This window comes from Lolium perenne, chromosome 3 (assembly GCF_019359855.2).
Source record: "Lolium perenne isolate Kyuss_39 chromosome 3, Kyuss_2.0, whole genome shotgun sequence".
NCBI lineage: Eukaryota > Viridiplantae > Streptophyta > Magnoliopsida > Poales > Poaceae > Lolium > Lolium perenne.
The window spans coordinates 289,326,033-289,340,607 of NC_067246.2; the positions used below are offsets into that span (position 1 = coordinate 289,326,033).

Here is a 14,575-nt window from a genome sequence, read left to right on the forward strand (position 1 = left end):
GGTTCAATAGATCACTAAGTCATCGTTGAATATGTGGGAGCCATTATGGATCTCCAGATCCCGCTATTGGTTATTGGTCGGAGAGAAGTCTCGATCATGTCTGCACATTCTCGAACCGTAGGGTGACACACTTAAGGTTGCGATGTTGCTAGGGGTAGTTTCGGGATTAAAGAAATAGTTTTGGAGAGTAACGAAATTATTCCGGGAAGACGATTAATGATTTATTAATTACTTGAATTAGTAAATATTAATATTAATTTATTTAATAGATATAAATGTGGGGCTAAAAGTAGTCTATGAGAAGTTTTGCTAATGGGCCAATATGTAGCTCATGCAGACAAACTATCAAATAAAAGAGGCAAAAGAAAAGGCAAGGTACGGCCAGTGGGCAGCCTGCCGGCCACGCTCACGCAAAGGCCAAGGGCCAATGCATGGCCTCACGCGAGCAAGCGGCCAAGGCCAGCAAGTCATGTGCTGGCCGTGTACGCACGGGCCAAGCAGCAGTTCAGCTGCTGTACGGTCGGCCGGCCGTGTGCTTGGATCGCACGCCAAGCCGCCATAGTCGGTTGTGGACGTGGATATAAAAGCTGAGGCCGGGACACGACGCAGAAATAGAAATCAGATTTTTGTTCCGCGGTCGTTTGCTCCGTTTGCTCCACCTTTTGCCTAGTTTCTTCCACCCAACGCGAATAGGCGAAGCCCTGTCCGCGCAAACTCTCCACCACCACCACGCCGTCGTGCTGCTGGACTAGATCTCATCTACCACATCTCCCCGCTTGCTGGAACAAGGAGGAGGTGTCTTCATCGAGCTGTACGTGTGACCGAGTACGGAGGTGCTGCCCGATCGTGGCACTGTGATCAAGATCTTCTACGCGCTTTTGCAAGCGGCAAGTGATCGTCTACCACAGCAATAAGAGCCTACTCTTATAGGCTTTGGAAATCTTCAAGGGTTAGTCTCGTTCATCCCCTCGTTGCTCCCATCTTCTAGATTGCATCTTGGCTTGGATTGCGTTCTCGCGGTAGGAATTTTTTTGTTTTCTATGCAACAAATCCCTACAAGTACATGGGAGAGAGATTAACCACATAGCTACCGGTACAGCCCTTAGCCTCGAGGGAGAACTACTCCCTCCTCATCATAGGAGACAACCGCGGCGATGAAGATGGCGGTGGTGTCGATGGAGATGCCTTCCGGGGGCAATTCCCCGTCCCGGCGGCGTGCCGAAACAGAGACTTCTGTCCCCCGAATCTTGGCTTCGCGATGGCGGCGGCTCTGGAACTTTTCTCGTATCGTGGCTTATTGGTGTCGAAGTTTTAGGTCACGAGGAGTCTTATAGGCGAAGAGGCGGAGTCGTAGGGGTCCTGGGGGGCCCACACAGTAGGGGGGCGCGCCCCCCCCTTGGCCGCGCCGCCATGTGGGGTGGGGCCCCCTAGGCTTCCCTCTGGCCCCTCTTCGGTGCTCTGGAAGCTTCCGGGAAAAATAAGATACTGGGCGTTGATTTCGTCCAATTCCAAGAATATTTCCTTTGTAGGATTTCTGAAACCAAAAACAGCAGAAAACAGGAACTGGCACTTCGGCATCTCGTCAATAGGTTAGTTCCGGAAAACGCGTGTAAATGATGTAAAGTGTGTATAAAACATGTGAGTATCATCATAAAAGTAGCATGGAACATAAGAAATTATAGATACATTGGAGACGTATCAGCATCCCCAAGCTTAGTTCCTACTCGCCCTCGAGTAGGTAAACGATAACAAAGATAATTTCTGAAGTGACATGCTATCATAATCTTGATCAATACTATTGTAAAGCATATGAGATGAATGAAGTGATTCAAAGCAATGGTAAAGATAATGACTAAACAACTGAATCATATAGCAAAGACTTTTCATGAATAGTACTTTCAAGATAAGCATCAATAAGACTTGCATAAGAGTTAACTCATAAAGCAATAGATTCAAAGTAAAGGCATTGAAGCAACACGAAGGAAGATATAAGTTTCAGCAATTGCTTTCAACTTTCAACATGCATATCTCATGGATAATTGTCAACACAAAGTAATATAATAAGTGCAAATAAGCAAGTATGTAGGAATCAATGCACAGTTAACACAAGTGTTCGCTTCTAAGATAGAAAGAAGTAGGTAAACTGACTCAACATAAAGTAGAAGAAAGGCCCTTCGCAGAGGGAAGCATGGATTACTATTTTTGTGCTAGAGCTTTTATTTAGAAAACATAGAAACAATTTTGTCAACGGTAGTAATAAAGCATATGTGTTATGTATAAGACATCCTATAAGTTGCAAGCCTCATGCATAAATTACCAATAGTGCCCGCACCTTGTCCTAATTAGCTTGGATTTACATGGATTATCATTGCATAACATATGTTTCAACCAAGTGTCACAAAGGGGTACCTCTATGCCGCCTGTACAAAGGTCTAAGGAGAAAGCTCGCATTGAATTTCTCGCTTTTGATTATTCTCAACTTAGACATCCATACCGGGACAACATAGACAACAGATAATGGACTCCTCTTTAATGCATAAGCATTCAACAACAGATAATATTCTCATAAGAGATTGAGGATTGTTGTCCAAACTGAAACTTCCACCATGGATCATGGCTTTAGTTAGCGGCCCAATGTTCTTCTCTAACAATATGCATACTTCAAACCATTTGATCATGATAAATCACCCTTACTTCAGACAAGACGAACATGCATAGCAACTCACATGATATTCAACAAAGGTGAAATAGTTGATGGCATCCCCAGGAACATGGTTACCGCTCAACAAGCAACTTATAAGAAATAAGATACATAAGTACATATTCAATACCACAATAGTTTTTAAGGCTATTTTCCCATGAGCTATATATTGCAAAGACAAAGGAATGAAATTTTGAAGGTAGCACTCAAGTAATTTACTTTGGAATGGCAGAGAAATACCATGTAGTAGGTAGGTATGGTGGACACAAATGGCATAGTTTTTGGCGCAAGGATTTTGGATGCACGAGAAGTAATCCCTCTCAATACAAGGCTTAGGTTAGCAAGGTTGTTTGAAGCAAACACAAGTATGAAACGGTACAGCAAAACTTACATAAGAACATATTGCAAGCATTATAAGACTCAACATTGTCTGCCTTGTTGTTCAAACACCTCACCAGAAAATATCTAGACTTTAGAGAGACCAATCATGCAAACCAAATTTCAACAAGCTCTATGGTAGTTCTTCGTTAATAGGTGCAAAGTACATGATGCAAGAGCTTAAACATGATCTATATGAGCACAACAATTGCCAAGTATCAAATTATTCAAGACATTATACAAATTACCACATGTAGCATTTTCTGTTTCCAACCATATAACAATGAACGAACCAGTTTCAACCTTCGCCATGAACATTAAAAGTAAAGCTAAGAACACCAGTGTTCATATGAACGAGCGGAGCGTGTCTCTCTCCCACACAAGCATGATAGGATCATATTTATTCAGAGAACTAAGATAACAAAACGAAAATAAAACACACAAACGCTCCAAGTAAAGCACATAAGATGTGACGGAATAAAAATATAGTTTCACTAGAGGTGACCTGATAAGTTGTCGATGAAGAAGGGGATGCCTTGGGCGTCCCCAAGCTTAGATGCTTGAGTCTTCTTGAAATATGCAGGGATGAACCACGGGGGCATCCCCAAGCTTAGACTTTTCACTCTTCTTGATCATATTGTATCATCCTCCTCTCTTGACCCTTGAAAACTTCCTCCACACCAAACTCAAAACAATCTCATTAGAGGGTTAGTGCATAATCAAAAATTCACATGTTCAGAGGTGACACAATCATTCTTAACACTTCTGGACATTGCACAAAGCTACTGAAAGTTAATGGAACAAAGAAATCCATTCAACACAGCAAAAGAGGCAATGCGAAATAAAAGGCAGAATCTGTCAAAACAGATTTGACGAATTTTTTAGGGGCACTTAACTTGCTCAGATGAAAATGCTCAAATTGAATGAAAGTTGCGTACATATCTGAGGATCGCGCACGTAAATTGGCATATTTTTCTGAGTTACCTACAGAGAATACTACTCAAATTCGTGACAGCAAGAAATCTGTTTCTGCGCAGTAATTCAAATCTAGTATCAACCTTACTATCAAAGACTTTACTTGGCACAACAATGCAATAAAATAAAGATAAGAAGAGGTTGCTACAGTATTAACAACTTCCAAGACTCAAATATAAAACAAAATTGTTGTAGTAAAATAAAAACATGGGTTATCTCCCAAGAAGTGCTTTCTTTATAGCCATTAAGATGGGCTCAGTAATTTTAATAATGCTCACATAAGAACGAGAGTTGAAGCAAAGAGAGCATCGAAAAGCAAGTATGAAATAAATTTAAGCCTAACCCACTTCCTATGAAAAGGAATCTTGTACACAAATAAATTAATGAGGAGCAAAGTGACACGCATAGGAAGATAAAACACGAGTAACTTCAAGATTCTCAGCATAGAGAGGGGAAACTTAATATTATTAAGATGCATATAACCATGTTTCCCTCTCTCATAATAACTTTCAGTAGAATCATGAACAAACTCAACAATATAACTATCACATGAAACATTCTTATCATGAGCTACATGCATAAAATTATTACTCTCCACATAAGCATAGTCATTACTATTAATTGTAGTGGGAGCAAATTCAACAAAGTAGCTATCATTATTATTCTCATAACCATGGTCATCAAATATAGGAGGCATATTGTAAACATAATTAATTTTCTCCTCAATAGTAGGTGGACTGAAAATATGATAGTCATCATTGTAATCATCATATATAGGAGGTAAAGTATCATCAAAGTAAATTTTCTCCTCCATGCTTGGGGGACTAAAAATATCATGCTCATCAAAACCAGCTTCCCCAAGCTTAGAATTTTCCATAGCATTAGCAACAATGGTGTTCAAAACGTTCATACTAATATCATTGCTACTAGCATGCAAATAAGGTTCCATATGTTTTTTAATTTTCGCATCGAACAATCCATGTCTTAACTCAGGAAATAGATTAAAAAGCTCACTGTTATTTTCCATTATGCCTAACTAGTGAAAAACAAGAAACAAAAAGATGCAATTGCAGGATCTAAAGAAAATAGCTTCGAGCACTCACACACCGGCAACAGTGCTAGGAAATAGCTTAGAAGTCGGAGGATGTGAATACCTTTAACCTTACCTCCCCGGCAACGGCGCCCGAAAATAGCTTGATGTCTTCGCACGCTTCTATTCCTGTAGACAGTGTTGGGCCTCCAAGAGCAGAGATTTGTAGAACAGCAGCAAATTTCCCTTAAGTGAATCACCCAAGGTTTATCGAACTCAGGGAGGTAGAGGTCAAAGATATCCCTCTCAACCAACCGTGCAATTACGATACAAGAAGTCTGTTGTGTCCCCAACACACCTAATACACTTGTCAGATGTATAGGTACACTAGTTCGGCGAAGAGATAGTGAAATACAAGCAATATGGATGATTGTAAGTAGTAATTGCAATCTGAAATAAAGATGGCAGCAGGCAAACATGTAACAGAACTTGTTGGAAACTGTGTTTCAATGCTTAGAAATAAGGCCTAGGGATCATACTTTCACTAGTGGACACTCTCAACATTGATCACATAACTGAATAGATTTGTTGGACAACAAACACCATTCATTGTGTAGGGCTACAAGAGCTCCCTCAAGCCGGAGTAAACAAGCTCCACAACATCCGGAGTTCATATTTAAGTAACCTTTAGAGTGCATGATAGACCATTACAATTATACCGAGTACTAACATAGCATGCACACTGTCACCGTCAGGCTATGAAAGGGGGAATAGATCGCATCAATACTATCATAGTAATAGTTAACTTCATAATCTACAAGAGATTACAATCATAACCTACGCCAAGTACTACATGATGCACACACTGTCAACATTACATCATGGAGGAGGAATAGAGTACTTTAATAACATCACTAGAGTAGCACATAGATTAATAGTGATACAAAGCTCATCATATGAATCTCAATCATGTAAGGCGGCTCATGAGATCATTGTATTGAAGTACATGGGAGAGAGATTAACCACATAGCTACCGGTACAGCCCTTAGCCTCGAGGGATAACTACTCCCTCCTCATCATAGGAGACAGCAGCGGCGATGAAGATGGCGGTGGTTTCGATGCAGATGCCTTCCGGGGGCAATTCCCCGTCCCGGCGGCGTGCCGGAACAGAGACTTCTGTCCCCCGAATCTTGGCTTCGCGATGGCGGCGGCTCTGGAACTTTTCTCGTATCGTGGCTTATTGGTGTCGAAGTTTTAGGTCACGAGGAGTCTTATAGGCGAAGAGGCGGAGTCGGAGGGGTCCTGGGGGGGCCCACACAGTAGGGGGGCACGCCTCCCCCCTTGGCCGCGCCGCCATGTGGGGTGGGGCCCCCTTGGCTCCCCTCTGGCCCCTCTTCGGTGCTCTGGAAGCTTCCGGGAAAAATAAGATACTGGGCGTTGTTTTCGTCCAATTCCGAGAATATTTCCTTTGTAGGATTTCTGAAACCAAAAACAGCAGAAAACAGGAACTGGCACTTCGGCATCTCGTCAATAGGTTAGTTCCAAAAAACGCGTATAAATGATGTAAAGTGTGTATAAAACATGTGAGTATCATCATAAAAGTAGCATGGAACATAAGAAATTATAGATACGTTGGAGACGTATCAAGCTCTATAACCCATTTATATGGCCTTCTATGCAAAGCTAGAAGATATGGTGTGTGTGTAGAGGTTTTACTAGAATCTATAAATGTTGAAATTAAAATGGAAGAAGTAAAATGCAAGACAAGTAAAGTGCAGCAAAGTAAAATGCAATGAAATGAAGTGAAATGGAGTGGAGTAACTCGCGAGAATAAGTGTTCAGGAAAATTGTTGTTTCATTTGTGTTGTTGTCACAATTAGTGAAGTTCTTTGTAGTCTTTTTAGTGCTTATTCTAGGTAGGAGCCATAGATAGGTGTAGCCATATACATGTGCAAGTACACCCCTAGTGATTGGTCATAAGGCTATTTTCACGAGCAAAGAAATGAATCATTAATACATGCATATAAGAATGTCCAACCATCACTGTAAGTTTAAAGGTCCCCATTATTGCCCCCCCCGTTAACATGCATCTAAGAATCGGGACCAGGTTTCTATCACTCCTACTATCCCTCATCCTGTCAACATGCAACGGTGATAATCTTATGCATCCCCTTGACATACATGTGCACTCATATATCAAGACATAAGATCATCATAGAAGATAACAAATACTTGTATGAAACCAACAACAAACTATATAACAATTGACATGAACAATTCACTACTCAAACATCAACATAGAGATACAATAGATCATGGGAAATCATCAATATATTGCACCATACATTGTGTTTGCCAAGAGATTACGGAGAGGGATGATGAGGAGTTGCTGTAGATGTTGATGAAGATGGTGTTGGTGCCTTCACTGGAGGGGGAGGAGTCCACCGGAGGCGATTTCGGCAGAGTCCCCCCACCCCGATCTCCACAGGCGAGAGCCTTCTGACTCTTTGTTTCTGTGTTTTTGATCTACGCCACCGTCGCCTCGACGAAACCCCCCGGGATCATATATATAGTAGTTTCTAGGGAAAAACAAGTCGGTTCGCGAAAGGTGTCGTCTATGTCTCCTCATGACGAGGAAGACGTTTAACTTAGTTGTATATCTAGAGAATTTACCTTCTGCATTTAACACCGGTGTCATCTACGTCTCCTCATGACGAGGAAGACGTTTAGTACATGACATAGTTATTGCCAACTTTATTAGGCCCTATATATGTATGTAGTGTGAAGTTAACGCCGATATTTTTGCAATAGGAAGGGGAAACCATATTTGACTGGTGCTCTTCCGACTCATTCCCAAATATTATTAATGGTCTTTTGTAAAAGGAAAGAAAACCATGTTTCATTAATTGGTTCCCCTCCAATCTAAGCCCAAATATATTATGAACTCTTCTTCAAAGATGAATTGTGTGCGATTGTCGGGGGGATAAACCCCCGGTAGATCAAGAGCATGGCTATTATGCTTAAGTTATGTGATTAATTACCAGTTTGGGTGAGTAAGCCGGATAAGTGTTGTTATCGCTTAATATGTGATGACTGGATTAAAGGTCGGCCGGATTGTACGAACCGAAATACTAGCATAAGTATACTGGAATGAAGTTACCGGGGTGCCTTAAGCCGGAGGAGATCAAGGTATGTCGGAGCATGACTTCAAGGACGAAGGATGAATATCCGGCATGGTCATATGGAACCGGGATATGAGTCCGACATAGGGCTAACGGTCATATGCTGGTCCTCGAGTCAAAGATTCGTTCAGGCCGCTACAGACGGGGAGGAGATACGGAGGATATCCTCATGATGAGAGCGTCGCTAGGTTCCAACAGAAGTCAGAGCACGACGATGATGAAAAGTGCTACAGTGCATAAAGAGCAACGATGGTCAGCTCCACAGTGCTAGAAGCCAGAACAGGGAAGGACATCATGAGCCAAGGTCAAAGCTACGGTCCAACGGGAGCTCAACGTAAGCAAAGATTCCCACGATCAGTCCATGGTAGGGCTCCTTCCCTTGTAAGCTACCTCTCTCTTTATAAGGAGAGGTGGCACTTCCTTGAACGGGAGGCTGCTTGATCTAGCGATATCACTCCGTCTTCAACCTCTCACATACAGCTCGAGGAGTATCATTGTAGCTCTCATATTGTGCTTATACATCGCAGATAAGCAGGAGTAAGGGTGTTACCTCCTCACGAGAGCCCCGAACCTAGGTAAACCTTGTGTCACCGTGTGTATGTGTTCTTCATCTCCCCCTCCTCCAGATCCCCCGGGGCACATTGGCTCCAACTTAAGTCTACCGACGGTATCTGTTTGTTCACCACGACGACAAATCGGAGAAACGCGAATACATGAAAAAGGATATTTGGTAGATGCACAAAACATCTTGCTGACTACATGAGACACATACAAATCTATTTATCTATTTTTATGTTTAAATGTAATAATAATCGTATTTTAAACTTTTATTTTCGCAGTTTGTATGGCTAATTTATTTTAAATATTACTACTTTGGTAAAACAAATCCTTTTTCGTCTGGCTGGTTAAAATGCGTCGGGCCGGCAAGACACCTAGAGGCAAACGGTCAAGCCTGACCAAAATACAATCTATCTATCTATTATATACTAAAAGCAAAATACGGATGTCTAAAACAGAGACACCACATTAATCCACATCATCTCAATTATTTTAATGGTTAGATCTAAATTTTATGGCTGAGATTTAATGTAAGATTATTAGTAACGTAACCGTGTAATTCCCTGGTTGACACGATAAATATCTAGCAAGTTATGTGCTTTCATACGTGTAGACTCCCGTATGAATTAATGTCCAGCGGCGAATAAAAAAAAAGTCCAGCGAATTATTTCCGTGAAAGATGCCCATGGGAATAGTATAGTCAGTTCAGAAAAAAAACAATATATGGCTGAGTCCGTTCGGAAAACAGATCCGTTAAAAATGGGAAGGCCTATTCATTCTGTTCAGAAAAATAGATACGATGCACTAGCTTATGGCTATGTCCTTATGAATAGCTCAGTCCGTCCAGAAAAAAAAAGATGTGATGCATTAACTTAGCTAGCTAAAGCGCTTAAATTGTCACCTTTGAACGGAAAGATTTATTATTATATACTTATAAAATCACATCATCTAAATTTATTTTAATAGTTATATCTGAAATATAAGGCTAGGATTTATCGAAAGATGTCATGTAATGTTGGACGTAGCTCGATTTGACAGACTTGACATGCCCTATGGTTGTACGAGATAAAATGTTAACATAAAAAGTGACACTGTCTAGATAAAACGTGGAAAACAAACTTGACATGGAGGTGACGTTTTGGCTCATAGGAGCAAATGCTTCCATTAATTTTAAAAATGTTAAAAAATTCTGATATAATTTTGTTGGTGGAGAAATAGTATTTTATGTGGCGTGTACATAAAAGACAAAAAAAAATTCCTCTACGTAGTCCTGTTATAGCATCAAAATTTGTCTTTTTTTATAGGAGCCACAAATTTTTTATTTGTTTTAAAAAAAACTTGTGTACGAACAAAAAAAAAAGTGTAGATATACATGGAAAATTTTATTTTAGAATTTTTTGACACTTCAAAATATTGATTCACATAACGGGTGCAAATGCTCCTATTACCTAAAGTGAATATCCCACTTGGACACGGTCTATGGTAAAGGCCTATCTTCATAGGGCTGTTGGTGCAGCTTCTTTTAGCATATCTACAATTTTAATAAGTCGATTTAAAAAACATCTTACGGAGCATCGTTGGTGTATTAACAACATCTTTTAGAAAATAACGGCATATTTAATGTTAGTACGGATATGAAAAAATTAGGCAAAAATTGCATGATCTGTACCGGTTACAAGAATCTATTAATTTCTGTAATTTTGATAATCGACTTGGTTTTATGAGAATACATGATCTATGCAAATATTGGGTAAGCGCGCACAGAGTTAGTGCAAGCATTTTATGGTTAAATCTTGAAGAGTCTTGAGTGTTTCTAAGAAAAATACCGATCTCCCGCCATATCTATCTATGTATCTATCTATCTATTATATACCAACCAAAATCAAGATAGATGAGTCCTAAAATTGAGATGATACATCACCCTAATTGTTTTGATAGTTAGATCTAAAATATATTGCTATGATTTTAAGAAGATATTAATAGTTACATAGCTGTATAATCTGGCTTGACATGGTCTGGGTATCAAAATTCAAATATCAAAGAGAAATGCCATCGAATAACTAAAAAATACTTGTACTTTTATCTTGCAAAAACCATGAAAATTGTTCCTATAGTAAAAAACTGATCCATAAAATTTTGAATTATCACACACACACTTTTGACACATTAAAGATGATGCCCTCGCAATTGCGAGGGCCACAATGCTAGTTTCGTATACATGATCCCACACAAACGGACGAGACGCGCACAGAGGCGAAGCCCTTTCGCCCCGTGACCAGTGTGGTGGCCGGGCCAATCAGGCCAAGCAGCTGGCGAGATGGCGGGAGAAGGGAAAGAGCCAGATCTGTATGAGCTGCGCGCCTTCCTTGGCCGACCCGAACACCCGCTCCTCCTCCACGCGCCTCTGCTCCATGTTGAATGCGACGAGCTTCCCGGGCGTCCACAGGTACACCACCTCCCTGTCCGGGTGGAACGCCATGAACAGGAAGGTCGGAGCAGTGGTGGCCTGCAGGGACGAGCCACCGGGGACGAGGTCATTGATCCCCAGCTCGTGCTTCAGTGCCCACTCTGATCTGCTCGCGTCCACGAGCTCCCAGAACTTGAGGCGCGAGCCGTCGCTGGACGCGTACCGGAGGCGGTCCCGGCAGTGGCCCGCGCGCGCACGGTAGCTGACGGGCGCCGGGAGCGCGGTGACCGTGCACGCCATGGTGGCGAGGTCGATGCGGACGACGTGGCCCGAGTAGGCCAGCACGTGTACGGCGCCGCCGAAGCAGTGCATGGTGGCGGACATGGCGTCGGTGTCGAGCCCGAAGTCGAGCTTGTCGTGCTCGCGCCACGCGCCGCGCTCCGAGCAGAACACCTCCACGGACGCGCCGCGCGGCAGCCACCTGGTGAAGCACACCACCTTGTAGTGCGGGGACGCGCAGGGGTCGAAGGACAGGACGGAGAGCAGCGTCTTCTTCCTCGGCGCCGGGAGCACCGCCCAGCGCCGCGTCGTTGGGCTGACCACGTGGAACGTCGGCTGCGGTGATGATGAGTAGTAGAGGATTAGGCCGTTGCAGCCGTCGATGATGCTCGAGGTACCGTGGTACGGGAAGAAGCCCATGTCGTCGGCCTCCGCCACGCCGCCGTTGCCCGTTTCGCCGGAGGATGAGGATGGCAAGGCGCAGGCGTACGTGTACGCCTGCCTCCCGACGCCATCCCGTGGCGCGTCGTGGAAGAGCACGCCGGACGTGATGAGCGGGAGCCTGCGGCGGAGGTAGTCGGCGGCGATGAGGGCGTTCCAGTTGGTGGACACGCACTGGAACCGCGCCAGCGACTTGTGCGGGAGCCTGACGAGGATCTCACTGAGCACGTCCTCGCCCATTTCGCCGTCCATCTTTTTCCGGCGGTAGTGACCTCCTCGCAAGAGTACACGACACACTAGCTAGCGACCTGCACACCACACCTGACCGCAGAAGCAGGATCAATTGACGATGGCCACGAAAACAGGTCGCGCGGTACTTATAAAGGCCGAAGGCTCGGCTTCTCCGTCCACGAAAGCAGGAGCCTTCGATGGCGCCACGATCCACGACCTCCGTGGTAGCACTGTCTGCTCTCCTGAATTAATTGCAGTTATGCTTGTAATCTGAAATTAATTTCAGGTAGTGGCGGTGTCGTGTCTAAGGCACCTTGTTCTGATTTTTTCTTTTTTGTATAATAACTGTTTAGTTGCTCACCCCGTGTACCACATGGTTCTTCTAATTTATTCTGATTTAGGGTTTTTGCCCTACTGTAAGTTGACAAAAAAAATTCTGATTTGAGCTAATAACACCTTTTGTCCTACAACTCGTTCATCACGTGAATGTTTAGTCCTACAATTTGCCAGTCATGTGACCGGGTGTAGGACCAAAGGTGTAATAGTTACTTTTGGTTTGTTTGCGTCGGACAATGGATAGATAATAGGGTTTTGTCCTCCCCTGATTTGTTTAGGATAGGGAAAATCCAAGATGAGTACCACAAGGCGGCGTTTGGCTGGAGCGGTGAGGGGATGGGGGTTGTGGCGGAGGCTGTGGTGCTCGACGCAATGACATTCATAAGGGATGCCGCAGCATAGACACATGCGGAAGTGTAGGAGCCTGCGGCCAAGATGGAGATGGACAAGGACGACATCGACGGCCCAGAGGACTTTGATGAAGAGGTCAATGTAAGCAGCTGCTTGTTGCATCATTCGAGACCATCCACTGCGACGAGTCTGCCCACCAGCTCATGGGTGCTAAGCGGCAGGCCATGGTGGACATGAGGGTCAAAATCAAGGGGCCGTCCACAACTACCAGACGCGACACGATTTATGGCTCATGGGAGGTGGCGGCCTGCTAGGCGCGAGAGGCGGTGGTGGAGGTGAGGCGGAGCCAATGGGAGGAGGTCGATGCGGAGAACCAAAAGATGGAAGAAGCGGTGGCGTAGGTAGAGGCATTGGAGACAGCGAAGAGGGACATAGCCCGCTTCAACGCCAGTAGAAATAAAACTTAAACTTAACCCCCTAATCTACTGCTGTCGGTTGGGGCGCGCGACGGACCTTATAAATGGAGTACTAAACAGGTTTTATATTTTCTAGTCCCTCTAGTCGCATTAAAGTAGAGGGATACTAGTTGTGTGACATATCGATTACTACGCAGCCTGGGTCTATTTGGTCGGCGAGACGGAGATGGTCTAATGTATGGGCGTCGCATGCAGGATGGTCGCCTTGTACATGCGGCCGGCGTTGGTTGCCGTGCCGTTTAACTTCCGCCGTCACTGCTGATTTCGTTACCTCACGAGAGGAATCTTGGACGCCAGGTTCACATCGTTTAGAGGAATCATACTACCATACTGCTGAAAAGGAAGGTTATCCAGATTTCATTTGCGCCGCACTGCGCATGTCACAAATGACAAAAGGGAAAAGATGCCTAAGAGCAAGTACAATAAGGCTGACTCAGCAGGCTATAAGAATTAAAATAGTGTTGTTTTGTTTAGGTGGATGAGAGAGAAGTGGAGAGAGAAGAGAGATGAGAGAGCTACACAACAGAGTAAATTCTTGTACGTCTTCATGCGACTTTGTGAGTATGTGTGGTGGGCCTTTTACACATAAAGTTATCAATCCTTAAAGTCAACTATTGTACAAGTTAGCTATAAACTGACTATAGCTGACCTTATAGCCAGCACCCGGCTGCACTATTGAAATTGCTCTAACTGAATTAGACACACCTCGCTTTTCCAGCCACTCTTGTTTCAGACATAAGCAACGATCATCTCGGTATAGAAAAAAAAAACGACCGAAAGGGTTAACTAAGTGTCGTGCTGTGAAGTGCAATCATGAGATGAGGCAGTGCGCGGGCGATAGATTGTCAAAAGGAGAAGGAAACCGTGTGGTAAAATCTACACGATACATGACGCAAACGATGTCTTCCTGGTGCTTACTTGCTTGGACATGCGTTCAAGCAACCCGTCCATGAGTTCGCCGGCAACGCATATGCGGTGAGGCGTCCACGTAAACATTTGGAAAGTGCCATTTGGGACGCCTACATCGTCAGACGACGTAGCAACTAGCCTACATACAGTTACAGTACATGCATATCCTCCTCTTTCAGATAACCAGAAACAAACAAGCAAACAAACAGAGGCAGCAGGCAGGGATTTGAATGATTAATTCATCCTTTTTTGGAGCTACTATCTGAGATGGAATGTTTGATCATGTCACGCGCTTCAAACGCTGAGATATCTGTTGCTTGG

At 43.6% G+C, this 14,575-nt stretch overlaps 1 protein-coding gene across 1 annotated transcript; it reads right to left on the reverse strand.

Moving 5' to 3' along the window:
* Positions 1-10,926: 10,926 nt before the first annotated feature.
* On the reverse strand, positions 10,927-12,338 carry LOC127345225 (F-box protein At5g07610). Its single transcript, XM_051371670.2, has one exon. The coding sequence runs from the start codon at positions 12,201-12,203 to the stop codon at positions 11,121-11,123; it is 1,083 nt and encodes a 360-aa protein (XP_051227630.1). The 5' UTR covers positions 12,204-12,338; the 3' UTR covers positions 10,927-11,120.
* Positions 12,339-14,575: the final 2,237 nt, after the last annotated feature.

Excerpts from the sequence above, each read along its gene's own strand:
- LOC127345225 (XM_051371670.2), bottom strand. The coding sequence starts at position 12,203 with ATGGACGGCGAAATGGGCGAGGACGTGCTCAGTGAGATCCTCGTCAGG.